This window comes from Myotis nattereri (assembly GCF_964212035.1).
Source record: "Myotis nattereri genome assembly, chromosome: 3".
Classification (NCBI taxonomy): domain Eukaryota; kingdom Metazoa; phylum Chordata; class Mammalia; order Chiroptera; family Vespertilionidae; genus Myotis; species Myotis nattereri.
Window position 1 is genome coordinate 116,017,272 of NC_138077.1, and position 20,114 is coordinate 116,037,385.

At 42.9% G+C, this 20,114-nt stretch overlaps 1 protein-coding gene across 1 annotated transcript in view; it reads left to right on the plus strand.

Annotated features, from left to right (window-relative positions):
• Window positions 1-20,114, plus strand: part of GCC2 (GRIP and coiled-coil domain containing 2) — an 80,197-nt gene that overhangs the window by 35,034 nt on the left and 25,049 nt on the right. Inside the window, exons 11-16 of the mRNA XM_081086172.1 lie at window positions 186-350; window positions 1,624-1,728; window positions 2,832-2,994; window positions 16,427-16,527; window positions 16,624-16,701; window positions 17,230-17,367. Coding sequence (XP_080942298.1) covers window positions 186-350; window positions 1,624-1,728; window positions 2,832-2,994; window positions 16,427-16,527; window positions 16,624-16,701; window positions 17,230-17,367 — 750 coding nt within the window. The remainder of the gene's footprint in view (window positions 1-185; window positions 351-1,623; window positions 1,729-2,831; window positions 2,995-16,426; window positions 16,528-16,623; window positions 16,702-17,229; window positions 17,368-20,114) is intronic.

Consider the following 20,114-nt stretch of genomic DNA (forward strand, 5'->3'; position numbering starts at 1 on the left):
AGCTGCCTCCTGCCCGCAACCAAGGTACATGCCCTTGACCGAATCTAACCTGGGACTGTTCAGTCCACTGGACGACGCTCTAGCCACTGAGCCAAACTGGTCAGGGCGTTAATATACCATTTTATTCTTTCATTCCTGTATATATTTTGTGTGTGTATACAATAATCAGTAATTTCTCATTCTAGTGTGAAAAATTAAATTCTGACAATGATGATCTCCTGGCTCATGTTGAAACACTACAGTCTAATGTCAAGTTATTGGAAGTACAGATTTTAGAGGTCCAAAAAGCCAAAGCAATGGTAGACAAAGAATTGGAAACTGAGAAACTTAAGAAAGAGCAGAAGATAAAGGTAAAAATAGTCCTGTGGGATTAATTCATGTTATACATTGATGTTTTTATCAAAGTATTATTTAGAAGACTAGAGGCCCAGTACACGAATTTCGTGCACAGGTAGGGTCCCTAGTGGCTGTCAGCTGCCGGCCACGGCCTCCCTTCCCCTGGCTGCCTGCTGCCGCTACCAGCCGGGTCCTTCCTTCCCCCTGCTGTCAGCCAGGGCCTCCCTTCACACCTGCCTTGGCCTGGCGCCACCTGCTCACCTGCTCCACCACCCCACCGTGGTCCCACTCTCATTGGGGCCCATCGGGGCCAGCAGCACCTCCACTGCCTCCCATGGCCAGCACCGTGTCACCGACGCCCACCATGTTTCGCACTGACCCCTGGTGGTCAGCGCACGTCTAACTCCCGGTTGGTCAAACTCCTGCCCATAGGGACAATTTACATATTAACCTTTTATTATATAGGATGGAAAGATTGTTCTGGACAGTTTGGTTCAGTGGTTAGAGTGCTGGCCCATGGTCCAAAGCGTCATGGGTTCAATTCCCAGTCAAGGGCACAGTACCTCAGTTTCAGGTTCAATCCCAGTCCTGGTCAGGAGGCAACCAATCCATGTGTCTCTCTTTCCCCCCACCCCACCTCTATTCCCCTCTTCCTGTTTCACTCTCTAAAAAAAAAAAAAATTGAAAAAAATATCCTCAGGTAAGGATTAATAACAACAAAAAAGATGGAAAGATTACTGAATAGCATTTGTTAATACAGCAAAATTCATTAATTCCTTAATGTATGCTAACTATGAATTTCAGAACCCAAGTTATGACTTTTGAGTGTACAGTAGGTCCTCAGGTTATGTTGGAGATCCGTTCCTATGGTGCAAGGTAACGTGATTTTCGCCGTAAGTCGGAACCCACCTATATAAACACCTATGTCACTCACATGGAGCACATACACAGCAGTAATGAAGTGAAACAGTAAAAAAAATGTAAAAGATAATAATTCCTGACCTTTGTGGTAAAAAATAATAAAAACCATAAAGCACATATGAACATATTTCAAAATGACAAAACTTTTTTTTTATAAATACTGTAAATGGGAGATGGCGACACAACCACAAAACAATGTACATCGAGTCCGAAGTAACCCAAAGACTGCCTGTATATTTTTTAAATATTGAAAGATTTCAAACACTTTGTATTTTATTATGTCAGATTTTATAGTTCCTTACAAATACCTTTTTAATGTTGGTTGGCTTGGGGTGGGGGGTGGGGGTTTTTAATTTTTAATTTTAGGAGCATGCCAGTTCTGTAAATGAACTTGAAGAACTTCAGCTACAACTTCAAAAGGAAAAGAAACAGCTACAGAAAACCATGCAAGAATTAGAACTGGTTAAAAAGGTAAAATAAAACATCAGACTCATAACTGATGTCAGTAATTATCTTTGTTAAACTATTCTATAAACATGGAAAAGAAATCTTTCAAACACATGGTTACTTACTTGCTGTACTAAAATAATCCTATCTAATAATAGACAAACATGGTAATTGACTGTACCTTCACTACACCTCCCATTGGCTAATCAGCACGATATGCAAATTAACCAACAAAGATGGTGGCTAATTTGCATACTGCAGGCAGATCCTGCTGCGCCGCCCCACCTGGGGCTGGTGGCAGCGCGATCCCCAGCTGCCAGCTGCCCCATCGTGAAATCCGGGCCTGCCGTGTGCGGGGTGGGGTGGGCAGGGCAGGCAGCAACACGATCTGAGCGGCCACCTGACCCAGTGCAGGATCCGGGCGTGCCATCTGCAACCAGGGGAGACTGGGCAGACACCGCGGGATTGGGCATGCCATCTGCCACCAGGGGAGCGGGCCTAAGCCAGCAGGTGGTTATCTCGCGAGGGGTCCCAGACTGTGAGAGGGCACAGGTTGGGCTGAGGGACCCCCCCGCCAGTCCAACAAATTTTTGTGCACCGGACTTCTAGTCATTTATAAATTGCTTGCCTTGTAATATTGAAAATTGAACTTATTTCTCTGAATGCCTATCCCTCCAGAAGAATCTAGGCTCAGGAATTATTGGATATTTTGGATATTGGGTTGGTATTTTATTTTTGTACATGAATATTGTATGACACATGAAGATTTAACTTTGGCTTATTTTTCTCAACTTTTTCCAAGATGAGGCTAATAGGAAAAGTACTGTACAAGCTGTTTAAAATATTAGTATTTATAAATAAGAGCCCAATAAGAGAATAACTACCAATTGAGGTTAATAAAAAATAAGAGATACAATGAAACTGAGAAAGTTAGATTAAATAAACTATTACAAAACACATTTTGAAATTACAAAGTATTCAACTTTTAATTTCTTCATTACTGTATAAACTTTATTTCAGAAAAGCATAGTAGAATCTGTTTATTCCTATGGCATCATTTTAGTAAATTTACATTTGAAATTAACTAATCTTTTATTTTGTGGATCATTTATTTATAATATGTGCAGGATGCCCAACAAACCACATTGATGAATATGGAAATAGCTGATTATGAACGTTTGATGAAAGAACTAAATCAAAAGTTAACTAATAAAAACAGCAAGATAGAAGATTTGGAGCAAGAAGTAAAAATTCAAAAACAGAAACAAGAAGCCCTACAAGAAGAAATGAGTGAGTAAAACACAGTTCTTTTTTAATATATTTTATTGATATTTTACAGAGAGGAAGGGAGAGGAATAGAGAGTTAGAAACATCGATGAGAGAGCAACATTGATCAGCTGCCTCCTGCACACCCCCTACTAGGGATGTGCCTGCAACCAAGGTACATGCCCTTGACCGGAATCGAACCTGGGACCTTTCAGTCCGCAGGCCGACACTCTATCCACTGAGCCAAACCGGTTTCGGCAAACACAGTTCATTTTAACTTAACAATAACTTCATCATAACAGAGTACAGTAGAGCAACATTACTTGTTTATTTCACCAGTTTTTGACTGTCAACCAGGTCTTTCACACAGTGCTAACCATTTTTAAGGACCAGAAAAGTTGTAAAACCATTTGTGGTCCAGACATTGACAGCCCATTTTGGTGAATAATGCATTCACTTAAGTATTTCATAAGTACCTGCTATGTGAGTAATACAAAAATAAAAAGGGGGTCTTTGTCAATGATTTTTTTATTGTCAGCAGAGTGGGATAATTTAAATAGCAGTGAAATCTTTCTTTTTAAGGTCATTATATTCCATTTTATCCATAATGGAATTAATGCTTACATTAATATCTCTTTAGACCTAGCTCATTCAGCTACATCTCACAGAATGATATGTTGTATTTTTATTTTAATTCAGCCCATAATATTTTTTTCATTTCCTTTGACTCATGGATTATTTAGAAGTGTGTTGTTTCTCTTCTAAATATTTAAAGGAATTTTCAGATAGCTATCTGTTAATAATTTTTTTTTTAATTTTTAAAATATATCTTTATTGATTTCAGAGAGGAAGGGAGAGGGAAAGAGAGATAGAAATATCAGTGATGAGAGAGAATCATTGATTGCCTGCCTCCTGCATGTCTCCTACTGGAAACCAAGCCTGCAACCCAGGCATATGCCCTTGACCAGAATTGAACCTGGGACCCTTTAGTCCACAGGCTGATGCTCTATCCACTGAGCCAAATCAGCTCGTGCTCTGTTAATGATTTTTAACCTAATTCCTTTGTAGTTAGAGAACATACTCTGTATGATTCAGTCCTTTTAAATTTACTGAGTTTTGTTTTATGGCCCAGAATGATTTATTTTGGTAAATGTTTCATTCACTTGAAAATAATGTGTAAGTCTATATTAGTTATTAGATAGATTGTTCTATCTAATGTCAATTAGATCAAGTCAGTTGACAGTGTTTAACCCTTTAAGTGCCAACAATATCCTAGGAACTATGCTAAAATTGCCAAGGCATTTTTGCTGATTTTACAGCAGTTTGGGGAAAAATTATGAAAATTAGGCAGATAAATGCCAGTGGTCAATTTTAGAACTACAGACATTCGGCATCATAAGTAATCTGCACTTAGGTGCCATCTGTCAATAAAGAGTGAACTACTGAGCGGCAGCCCAGCTCCGGCCCGGCATCCACCCTCAGATGTGTGGGGGGGGGCCTGATGGGCCTCGCCTTTTGCACCTGCAAAAAAAAAAAAAAAAAAAAGAGTGAACTACTAGCATCTAATAGTGACACTGCAGGAGGAGTGTGATAGCGCTCCCAGCACTTTTGGGGATAGACAGGAGGAACGCGATCGCCGACACTCTAGAGGTTAAGTTTTCTACATCCTTAGTGATTTTTCACTACTGTTCTACCAAGGGCTGAGAGAGGTATGTTGAATTCTCTCACCATAATTCTGAATTTCTTTTTCTTTTTGGTTCTGAAACATGGGGCTCAGAGTGCAGATTCTTCCTGTGGGTCCTTGCCCTGTGAAGTTTGAAGAATAAACTCATGGACTAAAAGATTTCTTTAATAAAAATGTAGAAGTTTATTGGAAGCATATACAAACTCCATCTAGGCAGGGGGCGTCCCCAAAGGGCAAAAGTCTGCTTTCTCTCTCTCTCTAATGGGAAAAAAATCTAAATCCAAAATCTGTTTCTGCTAAGTCTTTGTCTCCTGGTTTATAAAGGCTGCAGTTCTTCGTCTGGTCTTAACCCTTCCTAATTGGACTCTTCCTTAATTTAGGAGTCCTGTGCTTTCCTCATTGGTCACTCTGCTACGTAGTATTACTTTCAAAGTCTAAAGCCCAAGTAGTGCCCCTCACTGCCTCTCCCCCTTACTTTGCAACATTGTCCATCTTATCTGTTCAGGTTGGAGTTGCTTTTGATCCCCCTTATGGCTATCTCTCAGTTGTCCTAGCGGGATATGTTTCATTACCCCTTATGGCTCTCTCGGCTGCTCAGGTTAGGGCTGCTTTTGATCTACCATATGGCTATTTTAATTGTTCAGGCCAGAAATGCCTCCATCCTCTCTGGACACTCCCCTTCCTGTCTGCCTCATTAAGCTAGGTAGCTAACCCTTATCAGTTCCTATTGAATTTGCTTCATATATTTAGAAACTCCAGAATTAGCTACATGCATATTTAGTACTAGGGGCCCAATGCACAAATTCATGCACCTTGAAAGGAACTGTGAGCCGTGAGACTGTGGGGGGCACGGGTGGGTGTTGGCCCATCCTCCATGCCCCCTCCTGCCATGACCCCTGGTCCCCTATCCGGCAGCCCCGCTCCCACTGCCGCCATTCCCATGCGCTGATGGCGCCAGCCCCACTTGCACCCGCTGATGGCGTGGAGCGATTGGGGCCGGTGTCAACAGCAGGTGTGAACAGTGGCTGCCAGCCCCGATCACCCCTCAGGAGCAGGGGGAGGTGGAGAGGCACTCAGGGATGATCAGGGCTGGCAGCTGCCACTCGCACCCACTGATGGCACCAAGCAATTGAGGCCAGCGCTGGGTGCCGGCAGCGGGTGGGAGCAGGGCAAGTGCCAGCAGCAGGTGCGAGCGCCAGGCGGGACGACAGTACGTGGAAGCAAAGAATTTTCAGTCACCACCAGAGGCTTGTCCTGATGACAGCGACCGGCGCCCCACCTTGGTCTGGCACCCCTGCTCAGCTGCTCCACCATCCGCCACGGCCAATGCTCACCATGTTCCGTATGCGCCACGGCCAGCACACGTCATAGTAACTGGTTGTTCAGTTGTTCCCCCATTTGATCTATTTGCATATTAGGGTTTTACATATATAGTTGGTCATTTTTGGTGATTTGATGCCTCTATGATTGTGAAATGTCATTTTTTTATCACTGGTAATATTTCTTTTTCTAAAGTCCACTTTGATGTTAATATTAATATAACCATTTCAGCTTTCTTTTGTTTCCTATTTACATGACATATCTTTTCTCATTCTTTGACTTTCAAAGTATGTAAATCTGTAAAGTGTTTCTTTTTTTTTTTTAAATGAATCTTTGTTCAGATTATTACAGATGTTCCTCTTTTTTCCCCCCATACCTCCCCTCCACCTGATTCCCACCCCATGCCCTACCCCCGCCACTGTCCTCATCCATAGGTGTAAGATTTTTGTCCAATCTCTTCCTGCACCCCTCACACCCTCTTCCCCCCGATAATTGTCAGTCCACTCCCTTTCTATGCCCCTGCTTCTATTGTATTCACCAGTTTATTCTGTTCATCAGATTTTTTTTTATTGACTTAATTTTTAGATTCACTTGTTGATAGATATGTATTGTCGCTTTGTTGTTCATAATTTTTATCTTTACCTTTTTCTACTTCTTCTTCCTTTTCTTAAAAAATACTCTTCAGCATTTCATATAATCCTGGTTTGGTGGTGATGAACTACTTTAGCTTTTTCTTGTCTGTGAAGCTCTTTATCTGACCTTCCATTCTGAATGATAGCTTTGCTGGGTAGAGTAATCTTGGTTGTAGGTTCTAGCAATTCATCACTTTGAATATTTCTTGCCACTCCCTTCTGGCCTGCATAGTTTCTGTTGAGAAATCAGATGACAGTCATATGGGCACTCCCTTGTAGGTAACTGACTGTTTTTCTCTTGCTGCTTTTAATATTCTCTCTTTGTCTTTTGCCCTTGGCATTTTAATTATGTGTCTTGGTGTGGTCCTCTTTGGATTCCTCTTATTTGGGGTTCTCTTTGCTTCCTGGACTTGTAAGTCTATTTCTTTCACCAGGTAGGGGAAGTTTTCTGTCATTATTTCTTCTAATAGGCTTTCTATATCTTGCTCTCTCTCTTCTTCTGGCACCCCTATAATTTGGATGTTGGTACTTTTGAAGTTGTCCCAGAGGCTACTTACACTATCTTCATATTTTGGGATTCTCTTTTCTTTTTGCTTTTCAGGGTGGGTGTTTTTTGCTTCCTCGTATTTCAAATCTTTGACTTGATTCTTGGGATCCTCTAGTCTGCTGTTGGATCTCTGTATATTATTCTTTATTTTAGTCAGTGTATGCTTAATTTCTGACTGGTCCTTTCCATTTTTTTGGCATTCTCATTAAGATCCTTGAAGGTCTCACTAAGTTCCTCGGAGGTTTGTAGAAGATTTTTGAGTAACCGCATAACTGTAGTTTTGAACTCTATATCCAGTAGTTTGCTTGGTTCCATTTCTTTCATTTGTGACATGTTTCTTTGTCTCTGCATTTCGGCTGCTTCCCTGTGTTGATAAAGTGTCTTTGTGTGCTAGGTGTCCTATAGGGCCCAGTGGCTCAGCCTCCCCAATCACCTGAGGTGGACACTCTTGATGCAGCACCCCTTTGTGGGCTGTGTGCACAGGCTTGTTGTAGTTAAGCCTTGACTGCTCTTGGTATCTCTGGGAGGAAATGACCTCCAGGCCAATTGACTGCGAGGACCCGCTGTGTCTATAGTGGAAGAACTGCTGTGCTGGAGACACCCTTATTGGGTAGGACTTGCTTCAGTGTGGCTTTGGTGCTCACTGAGTCTGCCTCTTGAGTGTGTCACTTATGGATGTGAGGAGTTGAAATCTGGTATCTGACTACTGGGTACACTGGCTCCTGGATCTCCAAGGAGGTGCAAAGTCAGCTACTGGGTGAGTCCACCCTGCAGGAGCTACAGCGAGATCTGCAGATTTCTCCTCTTTGTTTGGGGTTTGGAAGTTTTGGAGCTCTCTGACCCAGCTGCAGTTTGTTAGGTTAGGCTGCAAAAGGACAGGCGATTCATTTGCACCGCTGCGCACAGCTTTGGTGGGTTGTACATTTGGTGGGGCGGGGTCTCAGAGAATCATCAGAGCAGAGCAAACAGCAATGGCTGTCCATCAGCCCTCTCCGCGTCTCCGGGTCTCCGCGTCCCCGAGTCCCGCACCCCCACAATAACAATGATCCCTGCGAGCAGCTCTGTGAGAAAGCCACACTTGCTTTCTGACCCGCTGCTAGACAGTCCAGTTTCTCCATGTAGGAGTCTGGGTCCTCAGAGTCTTGCCGGAAATGGGTTCAGTGCAGTCAGGGAGCTTGTATCTCCCTTCCAATTGAAAAAAACCGCGCACCCAGTTACAGCCCGTTTCGTGTGCCTCCGTACCTCTGCTCTTGGATCCTCCACACCTCCTACCCAGTCTAAATGCACGTTTTTCTTTCCTTCTAGTTGTAGAACTTCCACCCAGCCAGCTTTCCCGTTGTTCTGGATGATAGCTGTTTTGTATTTTAGTTGTAGTTTTGATGTGGTTGTGTGGGGCGGCATGTACAGGTATATACCTATGCCAACATCTTCTAAAGCTGTAAAGTGTTTCTTAAGTATGTAGTTGAGTCTTGTTTTTCTCTCCAAGGTGACAGTCTGTTATTTAATTGAGATGTTTAAGCTATTTATTTTTAATTAACAAATGATTCAGTTTAAGTCTCTCACCTTGCTGTTTGTTTGCTATTTGTCTTACAATTTCTTAACCTTTTACTTTTTCTGCCATCTTTCGAAATAATTATTTTATATTGTTTTATCTCTTTTATTAGCTATACCAATTTATGAAGCACACTGACCACCAGGGGGCAGATGCTCAACGCAGGATCTTCCCCCTGGTGGTTAGTGTGCTCCCACAGAGGGAGTGCCGTTGAGCCAGAAGCCGGGTTCACAGCTGGCGAGCCTAGCAGCAGTGGCAGGAGCCTCTCCTGCGTCTGTGGCAGCACTAAGGATGTCTGACTGACACTTAGGCGGGGAGGGATTCTAAGCCGTCAGTTGGACATTCCCCAAGGGCTCCCCGACTGCGAGAGGGCGCAGGCCGGGCTGAAGGACCCCCATCCTGGAGTGCACAAATGTGGTGTACTGGGCCTCTAGTATCCTATCTAATAAAAGAGAAACATGGTAATTGGCGTACGACCGCTACCCTTCCCATTGGCTAATCAGCGAGATATGCAAATTAACTGCCAGCCAAGATGGCGGCCGGCAGCCAGGCAGCTTGAAACTAACATGAGGCATGCTTGCTTCAGTGATGGAGGACTCCAACGTTCCCCACCTGCCTTGCCGGCCTCTGAGCTTGCAGTTTAAGAAACACTGTAACGAATATAGACGCTAAACAAAACCCCAGAAACCTGCTTTCAGCGAGCCTGGATCTCAGAGCTGGAGTTATACATTGTTTTGATTATAGAACCAAAACAAACCAGATACCTTCTTTCAGCAGCAGAGGCCTCAGAGCTGGAGCCAGAGCTAAAGCTGGCCCAGAATAAAAAAGAAAAAAAAGAAAAAAAGGAGCAGTTGGGAGCTTCAGTCGGCCTGAAAACAGCCCTCAGCCCCTCACCCAGACTGGCCAGGCACCCCAGTGGGGACCCCCACCCTGAAGGGTGTGTGACCAGCTGCAAACAGCCATCATCCCCTCACCCAGGCTGGCCAGGCACCCCTGTGGGGACCCCCACCCTGATCCAGGACACCCTTCAGGGCAAACCAGCCACCCCCACCCGTGCACCAGGCCTCTATCCTATATAGTAAAAGGGTAATATGCCTCCCAGCACCAGGATCAGCAGAGCCGCGAGGCCTCCCGGCACCGGGATCAGCGTGATGGGGGCAGTGCCCAAACCCCCTGATCACCCTGCGGCTCTGTGTGTGACAGGGGGCGGGGCCACAACCTCCCTATCTGCCCTGCTCTGTGCCTAATAGGGGGGAGCTCCCCAACCCCCTGATCGCCCTGCGGCTCTGTGTGCGACAGGGTGTGGCGCCTCAACCCCCTGATGGGCCCTGCTCTGTGTGTGACAGGGTGCGGCACCCCAACCCTCCCCCCCCCCCACGGGTTCTGCTCTGTGTGTGACGGGGTAGAGCCATAACCTCCCCATCGGCCCTGCCCTGAGTGTGAGAGTGGCGGCGCCCCAACCCCCTGATCGGCCCTGCTCTGTGGATGATAGAGGGCGGTGCCCCAACCCCCTGATCCGCCCTACCCTGAGTGTGACAGGGGGCAGTGCCCCAACTCCCCTATCAGCCCTACTCTGTGAGTGACAGGAGGGAGTTCCTCAACCCCCTGATCCGCCCTGCTCTGTGCGTGACAGGGGCCAGCGCCCCAACCCCCTGATTGGCCCTGCTCTGTGCATGACCGGGTATGGAGCCCCAACCCCCCTGATGGGCCCTGCTCTGTGCGTGACAGGGGGTGGCACCGCAACCTCCCCATCGACCCTGCCTTGAGTGTGACAGGGGGCGGTGCCCCAACCCCCCAATCGGCCCTACCCTGAGCGTGACTGAGGGTGGCATCACAACCTCCCGATCTGCCCTGCTCTGTGCATGACAGGGGGCGGCACCCCAACTCCCCAATCGGCCCTGCTCTGAGCCCGACCAGGGGCTGCACCTAGGGATTGGGCCTGCCCTCTGCCACCCGGGAGCAGGCCTAAGCCAGCGGGTCGTTATCTCCCGTGGGGTCCCAGACTGCGAGCGGGCACAGGCCGGGCTGAGGGTCCCCCCCCTCCCCTCCCAGTGCACAGATTTTTGTGCACCAGGCCTCTAGTGTTATATAAGAATCTTACCATGGCACTCTTTATTTGTCTCCCCTTTTCTCCTTTGTGCTGTTTTGTCATACATTTTCATTCTACATGTGTTACAATACATTGTTATTTTTGTTTGAAAGTAGTTATCTTTTAGGTCAGTGAACAGTGGCCCACAGCCCAGTTGTCTATTTTTATAAATAAAAGTTTTGTAGAAACACAACTATGTTCATTTGTTTATATCATTTTTTACTACTTTCATGCTGCAACAGCACAGTTGAGTAATTGTCACAGAAACTGCATGACCTGCAAGCCTATGATATTTATTATCTGACCATTTTAGTGTTTATCAACCCATTTTAAAGAAATGAAAAACTTACAGAATTTGTTTTTAATATTCAGCCACATGTTTATCATTCTGGTGCTCTTCACTCCTGCATATATATCCCAATTCTGTCCAAAAGGTATAACTTTCCTTATGCCTGAAGAACTTCCTTTAATACATCTTTTGACACAGGCTACAGGCATGGAATTCTCTTGTGTTTCATTTGTCTGAAAACAACTTTAACCTGCCTTCCTTTTTGAAGGATACTTTTGCTGGGTATAGAGCTTTAAGATATGTGTTTGTGCATTTTTTCCTTGTTTGTATTTATGATATATTGAACTTCTTTTTTTTAAATAGATTTTATTGATTTTTTTACAGAGAGGAAGGGAGAGGGATAGAGAGTTAGAAACATCGATGAGCGAGAAACATCGATCAGCTGCCTCCTGCACACCCCCTACTGGGGATGTGCCTACAACCAAGGTACATGCCCTTGACCGGAATTGAACCCGGGACCCTTTGGTCCACAGTCCGACACTCTATCCACTGAGCCAAACCGGTCAAGGCTATTGAACTTCTTTGATGTATGGAGTTTTTTTTTTTGTTTTTTTAAATATTTTTTATTGATTAAGATATTACATATGTGTACCCTCTACCCCCCCTCTCCCCGCTCACCCCCTCACCCCCCCGTTGTCCGTGTCCATTGGTTAGGCCTATATGCTTGCATATAAGTCCTTTGGTTGATCTTTCCCCCTTGCCCCCACCCTCCCCTACCTTCCCTCCAAGGCCCGACAGTCCAATCAATGCCTCTCCGTCTCTGGATCAGTCCTTGTTCATCAGTTTATGTTGTTCATTATATTCCACAAATAAGTGAGATCTTGTGGTATTTATCCGCTCTCCAGTTCCATCCATGCTGTGGCAAATGGTAAGAGTTCCTTTTTCTTCTTCCTCTTCTTAAAGAATACCTTTCAGCATTTCATATAATGCTGGTTTGGTGGTGATGAACTCCTTTAGCTTTTTCTTATCCGTGAAGCTCTTTATCTGACCTTCCATTCTGAATGATAGCTTTGCTGGATAAAGTAATCTTGGTTGCAGGTTCTTGCTATTCATCTCTTTGAATATTTCTTGCCACTCTCTTCTGGCCTGCATGGTTTCTGTTGAGAAATCAGCTGACAGTCGGATGGGTACTCCCTTGTAGGTAACTGACTGTCTTTCTCTTGCTGCTTTTAAGATTCTCTCTTTATCTTTTGCTCTTGGCATTTTAATTATGATGTGTCTTGGTGTGGTCCTCTTTGGATTCCTTTTGTTTGGGGTTCTCTGCGCTTCCTGGACTTGTAAGTCCATTTCTTTCACCAGGTGGGGGAAATTTTCTGTCATTATTTCTTCAAAAAGGTTTTCAATATCTTGCCCTCTCTCTCCTTCTGGTACCCCTATAATTCTGATGTTGGTACGCTTGAAGTTGTCCCAGAGGTTCCTTACACTATCTTCATATTTTTTGAATCTCTTTTCTTTTTTCTTTTTCGGTTGGGTATTTTTTGTTTCTTTGCATTTCAAATCTTTGACTTGATTCTTGGGATCCTCTTGTCTGCTGTTGGAGCTCTGTAAAGTATTCTTTATTTCAGTCAGTGTATGCATAATTTCTAATTGGTCCTTTTTCATGACCTCCATGGTCTCACCATACTCCTTGAGGGATTCATTAAATTTATCGGCGGTTTCCATGAAATTCTTGACAAACCTTATAAACGTGGCCTTGAACTCTATATCCAGTCGTCTGGCCTCCTCCGTTTCTGCCAATTGTGACCTGTTTCTCTGTCTCCGCATTTTGGCTGCTTCCCTGTGTTGATAGAGTGTCCCTGCGCGCCAGGTGTCCTGTAGGGCCCAGTGGCTCAGCCTCCCCAGTTACCTGGGGTGGACACTCTTGGTGCACTCTTGGTGCCTCGCTTGTTGTAGGATCACTGGGAGGAATTGACCTCCAGGCCAATTGGCTGTGGGAAGCAGCTGTGTCTGAAGTGGGAGAATGGACCCCCTCTGACCACTGGGTACAGTGGCTCCTGGATCTAAGGAGGTGCTAATTCAGCCCCTGCCTGAGGCCACACAGCAGGAACTACGAAGAGGCTCAGCTGTGAAGCAATGCAAGCCGCTGCGGGGCCTTGGGCCTTCTCTTGGAAGTTCCGGGTCTGGCTGGCCCGGCTGCAGTTAGGTAATTATCAGGTTGCAAAGTTCTGGGGCATTCACATGCAAAAGCCTCTGCCGCAGCCCGGGTGGGGCGGGGCTTCAGGGAGTCAAAGGGCGTAGAAAGAAGCAATGGCTGATTCTCCGTGCCTGGAGTCGCGCGTCTCAATGTCCCGGTAATGGCTGCAAGCACCTCCGAGGGAAATCTGCCCCCAAGTTCGCCCGCTGCCGCCTGAGAGAGCCGCCTCTCCCCATATGAGACCTGGGTCCCCAGAGACTTCCCGGAGCCGGAGATCAGAGCAGTTGGGAGCTTGTGATTCAAAAAGACAGCCGCGTCCTCAGGTGCCACCCCCTTTCCGCCGCGTACCTCTGCACTCAGCCTCCGCAGCTCCTCTGGCTCTCAGCGTGCTTTTCTTTTCTTCTAGTTGTAGAAATTATACTCAGCCAGCCTTCCTGTTGTTTTGGACGATGTTTGCTCCGTCCTTTGGGCTAATTTTCAATTGTTGTGTGGGGCGACTATTTCCCGGTGTTTATCTATGCCGCCATCTTAGTTTCTCTCGATGTATGGAGTTTTTATAGTTTTCTTCAGGTTTGTCATAATTTTGGTGATTATTTTCTTTAATATTTTGTATATAAACCTCCTTTTGTTTTCTTTTCCCAAGAATCCAATTACACACATTAGACCACTGATAAAGTCCTAGAACTCAGTCATAATCTATTCATTTTCCTTTTTCTTTCTTTTTTTTTATATTCTGAGCTTATTTATAGATTGTTTACATTATTATGTCTTTCAATTCTCTCACCTGCAGTGTCTATCTAATCTGTTAATCGTATTTGGTGATATTCTCACTTTAGATACTGTATTTTTTTATCTCCAGATTCCCATTTGTTTTTTTGTTTTTATTTTTCATTTATTTCTACTTTATGTTCATGGTTTTATTTAAGTTCTTAAGAATATTGTAGCTATTTTAATTTCATTGTTTGCTAATTTCACCATTTCTGTAATTTCTCGTTCTATTTCTATTGATTGGGTGGGGTTTTTTTCTGTTTATGAGTAATGTTTTCTTGCTTTTTTTATGGGAAATAATCTTTTAATTGGATGTGAGTTTGACATTTTTGAATGCTAAAATTTTTATATACATTTGAAGAGTTAAATTTTGTATGACAAGAAGTTATTTGTGGATCAGTTTTATCCTTTTGTGGCTTGTTTTTCATCTTCTTTAGGACAAGTGTAGAATAGCCTTTCCTAACGATCCAGTTCAGTCCCAATATTAAGGTGGGAATCATCTGAGGACTACTGAGTGCCCATGTACTCAACAACATTTCTTACTGTAGCTGGTAGGAATATGAACAATTTATAGTGCTGTATAAAATCTGAGAATTACTCAGATTACAGCTCTCTATGCATTATTTTATTCCTGTTAATCTTTGCAAGACCTCTGCTCTGTTTGGGATTCCCTTCCTGCACCATAGTTTAAAAATTGCTTCAGGCAGAGAACAGGGACTATATAATAGGGCTTTTACCTCATTTGTTATTTACCTCCTTTTAGGGATCACAGTACTACATTGCTTACTGTCCAATGTCAGAAGACAGGTTTTTTTCACATATTTGTTCAGGTTTCTTTTTTATTATTTAAAGAAAAAATGGAAGTCATTAAATGTCATTGTCTTATTTATTTATTTTTTTTTATCACCCCTCTCCCCTTTGGCAATCATCAGCTTGTTCTCTATATTTGTGGGTCTGGTTTTTTTGTTTGTTTATTTATTTATTTATTTGTTGTTTTATATCACATATAAGTAAAATCATATAGTATTTATCTTTTTAAAAAATATATATATATTATTGATTTTTCACAGAGAAGAAGAGAGAGGGATAGAGGGTTAGAAACATCGATCAGCTGCCTCCTGCACACCCCCTGCCCACCAGGGATGTGCCTGCAACCGGAATCGAGCCTGGGACCCTTTAGTGTGCAGGCTGACACTCTACCCACTGAGCCAAACCGGCTAGGGCAATATTTATCTTTCTTTGTCTATCTTATTGCACTTAGCATAACACCCTGTAGGTCCATCCATGTTGTCACAAATGGCAAGATTTTGTTCTTTTTTATTGCTGAATAATATTTCAGTGTGTGTGTGTGTGTGTGTGCGTGTGCGCGCACACGCGCGCACGTGCTAGAGGCCCGGTGCACGATATTTGTGCATGGGTGTGGTCCCTAGGTCAATTGGAGGCTGGCCGGCTGGGGGAGTGGGGCCAATGGGGGCCCAGATCAGGCTGGTTGGCTGCCACAGTGCATGTTATAGCCAATGGTCGTTATGGTCATTCTGCCATTCTAGTCGCTAGGCCAGGGGTGGGCAAACTTTTTGACTCGAGGGCCACAATGGGTTCTTAAACTGGACGGGAGGGCCAGAACAAAAGCATGGATGGAGTGTTTGTGTGAACTAATATAAATTCAAAGTAAACATCATTACATAAAAGGGTACGGTCTTTTTTTTCCCAATAGTTTTACTCATTTCAAACGGGCCGATCCGGCCCGCGGGCCGTAGTTTGCCCTCGGCTGCACTAGGCTTTTATATATATAGATTATTGTATTATTTTTTATACGAACAACTTTAAACCTACTTTTGCCCTGTTCTATATATACTAAAATATTTACAAATGAATGTACTAGTATATCTTGTAAAAAAAGTAAAAGAAGAAGGAGGGGGAGGGGAAGAGTAGGTGAGGCTATAGGTCAGGGGTTGGCAAGCTTGTTTTATAAAGGCCAGGCCATAAATGTTTTATTTTCAAGCCATGTAGTCTCTATCATGTTAGTCAAGATTACTATTTATTGTTGCACTAAAGCAGCCTTAAAAATGATATGTAAATAAATGAGCCTGTGTTTTAATAAAATTATTCACAGAAACAGACAGCAGCCAGATTTGACCTGTGGGCCTGACTGGGTGAAATAAGATTGGCCATGTGTTGGTAATTGTTAAAGCCAGGTAATGGGCACGGTAGTGTTTATTGCACTATCCTCACGACTGTCATTTATGTCTGAAATGTTCCATAATAAAAAGTTAAGACAAGTTTCTTTAAAAGATAGGTTAAAGAAAATACTTGTCACTTGTTTATTTAAATACATTCATGAAAATAATTTCATCTCTTCTGAAATTATTTCTTAATACTAGCTTCACTACAGACTTCATTGCAACAATATGAAGAAAACAACACCAAAATCAAGCAATTGCTTATGAAAACCAAGAAAGAACTGGCAGATTCAAAGCAAGCAGTATGTTAATTCCTCAGTTTCACATTTTAATACTTACTTATAATGTATTTATGAATAACTTCTTTTTAAAATTTAACCAAGATTCTTATTCTGTAGGAAACTGATCACTTAATGCTTCAAGCATCTTTAAAGAGCGAGCTAGAGGCAAGCCAGCAGCAAGTAGAAGTCTATAAAGTAAGATTCGTTTTACTTTTTAAGATTTAGAAAAAATTTTCCATGTAGAAGTAAAATACCATTTAGGGATTTTGCTAAATATTATTGTATATCAATCATACACATAGTTGGCCCTTCATAGCTGCGGGTTTTGCATCCTCAGGTTCAACCAACCATCTGTAGATGTGAAGAGCCAACTGTATGCATTTTTCTGTGCCATTTTATATTAGGGGCTTGGGCATCCACGGATTTTGTAACACTGGGTTTCGGGAACCAATCCCCGACAGATACTGGGGTGGGGGGGTCAGTTGAATCCCCCACCCCCAAATATAGTTCCATTGAACTATAGTCTGGAATTCTTTTTCATGATTTTTTTTAAGGAAACCTAATTTATTTAAAAAAATGTTTCAATAATAAATAATTCTGATATTTATGTCACTTAATTATTTGAAACTCATGTCTCTAACCTCAAGTTTACGTTTAAAGAAAGTCTGTTTAACAAGTGAAAATCATATTTGCTAGAGCTTAATTAAAAGATTTTGCCTCCAGATTCAGCTGGCTGAAATAACATCTGAGAAACACAACGCTCATGAACACCTGAAGGCCTCTGTAGACCAGCACCAGCGCGCCCTAAGCGTATACCAGCAGAAAGTGGCAGCCCTTCAGGAAGAGTGCCATGCTGCCAAGGTTTGTTCCTCACCCAGAAGCAGCATGTCGGAGACGCTGTTACCCACTGGGTAGCACTTCACTTGAGGGCTGTGGTCTGGCTTTTTAGTGTTTGCTGTCATTTAAGAACACTTACTAAATGAATACCAGATTCAGCTCATCTGACCCTAACCCCAACCCTATCACAACCCTGTCACATGGATAACTCTTTCTTTGCCAAGAGGAAGGACATGCATACATGTTGTTTTCACTCCAACTTTGTTTTACAATTTCCATGTGTAAGAAAGTTACTGTTTTAAAGTTTTTATTAGAGAAGTGTTACAGTTCTTTCTGAGGGCTAAATGATTATAAAAAATATTCTAGTAGAATGGGGTCTGGGGCCTACTTACTTGCATACAAAACAGAAACAGTACAGTAGCTTTGTTAGAGGATAAAACTCTTATCTATGTGTTCTTGGCAGAAGGGTCATGGGAGTTTACAGATCACTGCAGGAAAGTGGAAATCCTAGAATTTAATTTTTTCACTTTCTTGAAAACTGAAGTGCAAGTAACTTAATTTCTTTGAATTATTTTTCTTTATTTATGTATTTATAAATCTTAATTGTTGAAAGTATTATGTATGTCCCCATGTTTCCCCCATTGACCCCTACAGCCCACCACTGCCACCCACCCCAGGCCTTCACTATCCTATTTGTGTCCATGAGCTATGCATATGTGCATACAAGTTCTTTGGTTGATCACTTCCCACCCACCCACCCACCCTTCCCCACCTTCCCACAAGGTTCCACAGTCTGTTCTGTGTTTCTGTGTCTCTGGATCTATTTTGTTCATCAGTTTATTTTGTTACTTAGATTCCACATATGAGTAAGATCATGTGTCTTTCTCTGACTGGCTTATTTCCCTTAGCATAATACTCTCCAGGTCCCTCCATGCTGTCTCAAAGGGTAAGAGATCTGTCCTTTTTCCTGCTGCATAGTAATCCATGGTATAAATGTACCACAGCTTTTTTATTCACTCATCTACTGGACACAAAGGGGTTTCCATATCTTACCTATTATAATTGTGCTGCTGTGAACATAGGGGCACATACATTCGTTCTGATTGGTGTTTCAGGTTTCTTAGGATATATTCCTAGAAGTGGGATTACTGGGTCAAATGGCAGTTTCATATTTAATTTTTTGAGGAAACTCTGTATTGTTTTCCATAATGGCTGCACCAGTCTCCATTCCCACCAGTAGCATACAAGGGCTCCCTTTTCTCCACATCTTGACCACCACTTGTCATTTGTTGATTTGTTGATGGTAGCCATTCTGACAAGTGTGAGGTGATATTTCATTGATGTTTAAATTTGCATCTCTCTGATGATCAGTGACTTTCAGCATTTTTTCATGTCTCTGAGCCATCTGAATGTCCACTTTGGAGAGTGTCTATTTAGGTCCTTTGCCCATTTTTCAATTGGATTGTCTTCCTTTTGTTAATTTGTATGAGTTTCTTCTATATTTTGGATATTAACCTTTTATCAAATGTATCATTGCCAAATATGTTCTCCCTACATTTTGTTGATGGTTTCTTTTTGTTGTGCAAAAGCTTTTAATTTTGATATTCTCCTTAGGTTTCTTTGCCCTAGTACTGTGGTTGGCAAACTGCGGCTCGCGAGCCACATGCGGCTCTTTGGCCCCTTGAGTGTGGCTCTTCCTAAGCCTTAGGAGTACCCTAATTAAGTTAATAACAATGTACTTACCTATATAGTTTGTTTAAAAAATTTGGCTCTCAAAAGAAATTTCAATCGTTGTACTGTTGATATTTGGCTCTGTTGACTAATGAGTTTGCCAACCACTGCCTAGGACAGGCGTCCTCAAACTACGGCCCGCAGGCCACATGCGGCCCGCCGAAAACATTTATCTGGCCCGCTGGGTGTTTTTGCCTCCGCTGCTTGTCCTGCTTAGCAGCCGACTTCTCCTGGGCCCGCAGTGCGCATGTGTGGAATGTCTGAGGGACAGTGAACTGGCCCCCTGTTTAAAAAGTTTGAGGACCTCAGGCCTAGGAGATATATCCATAAACATATTGCTACAAGAGATGTCTGAGATTTTGCTGCCTATGGTTTCTTCTAGCATTTTTATGGTTTTACATTTATGACTTTTTATTGTTTTTGGGTTTATTTTTGTGTATGGTGTAAGTTGTTTGTCTAGTTTCACTTTTTTGCATGTATCTGTCCCGTGTTCCTAACACCATTTATTGGAGAGATTGTCTTGACACCATTGTATGTTCTTATCTCCTTTGTCAAAAATTAATTGAGCATAATGGCTTGGGTCGATTTCTGGCATCTCTGTTTTGTTCCATTAATCTATATGCCTATTCTTGTGCCATTACCAGGCTGTTTTGATTACAGTCACTTTGTAGTATAGTTTGATATCTGATATTGTAATCCCTCCAACTTTGTTCTTCTTTCTCAAGATTGCTGAAAGTATTCCGGGTCTTTTTTTAATTCCATATAAAATTTTGGAGAGTTTGTTTTAGGTCTGTGAAATATGCCGTTAGTATTTTAATACGGATTCCATTGAATCTGTAGATTGCTTTGAGTAGTATGAACATTTTAATGATGTTAATTCTACCAATCCATTAACACAGTATATTCTTTTTTTTTTTTTTTATTAAATATATTTTATTGATTTTTTACAGAGAGGAAGGGAGAGAGATAGAGAGTTAGAAACATCGATGAGACAGAAACATCGATCAGCTGCCTCCTGCACATCCCCCACTGGGGATATG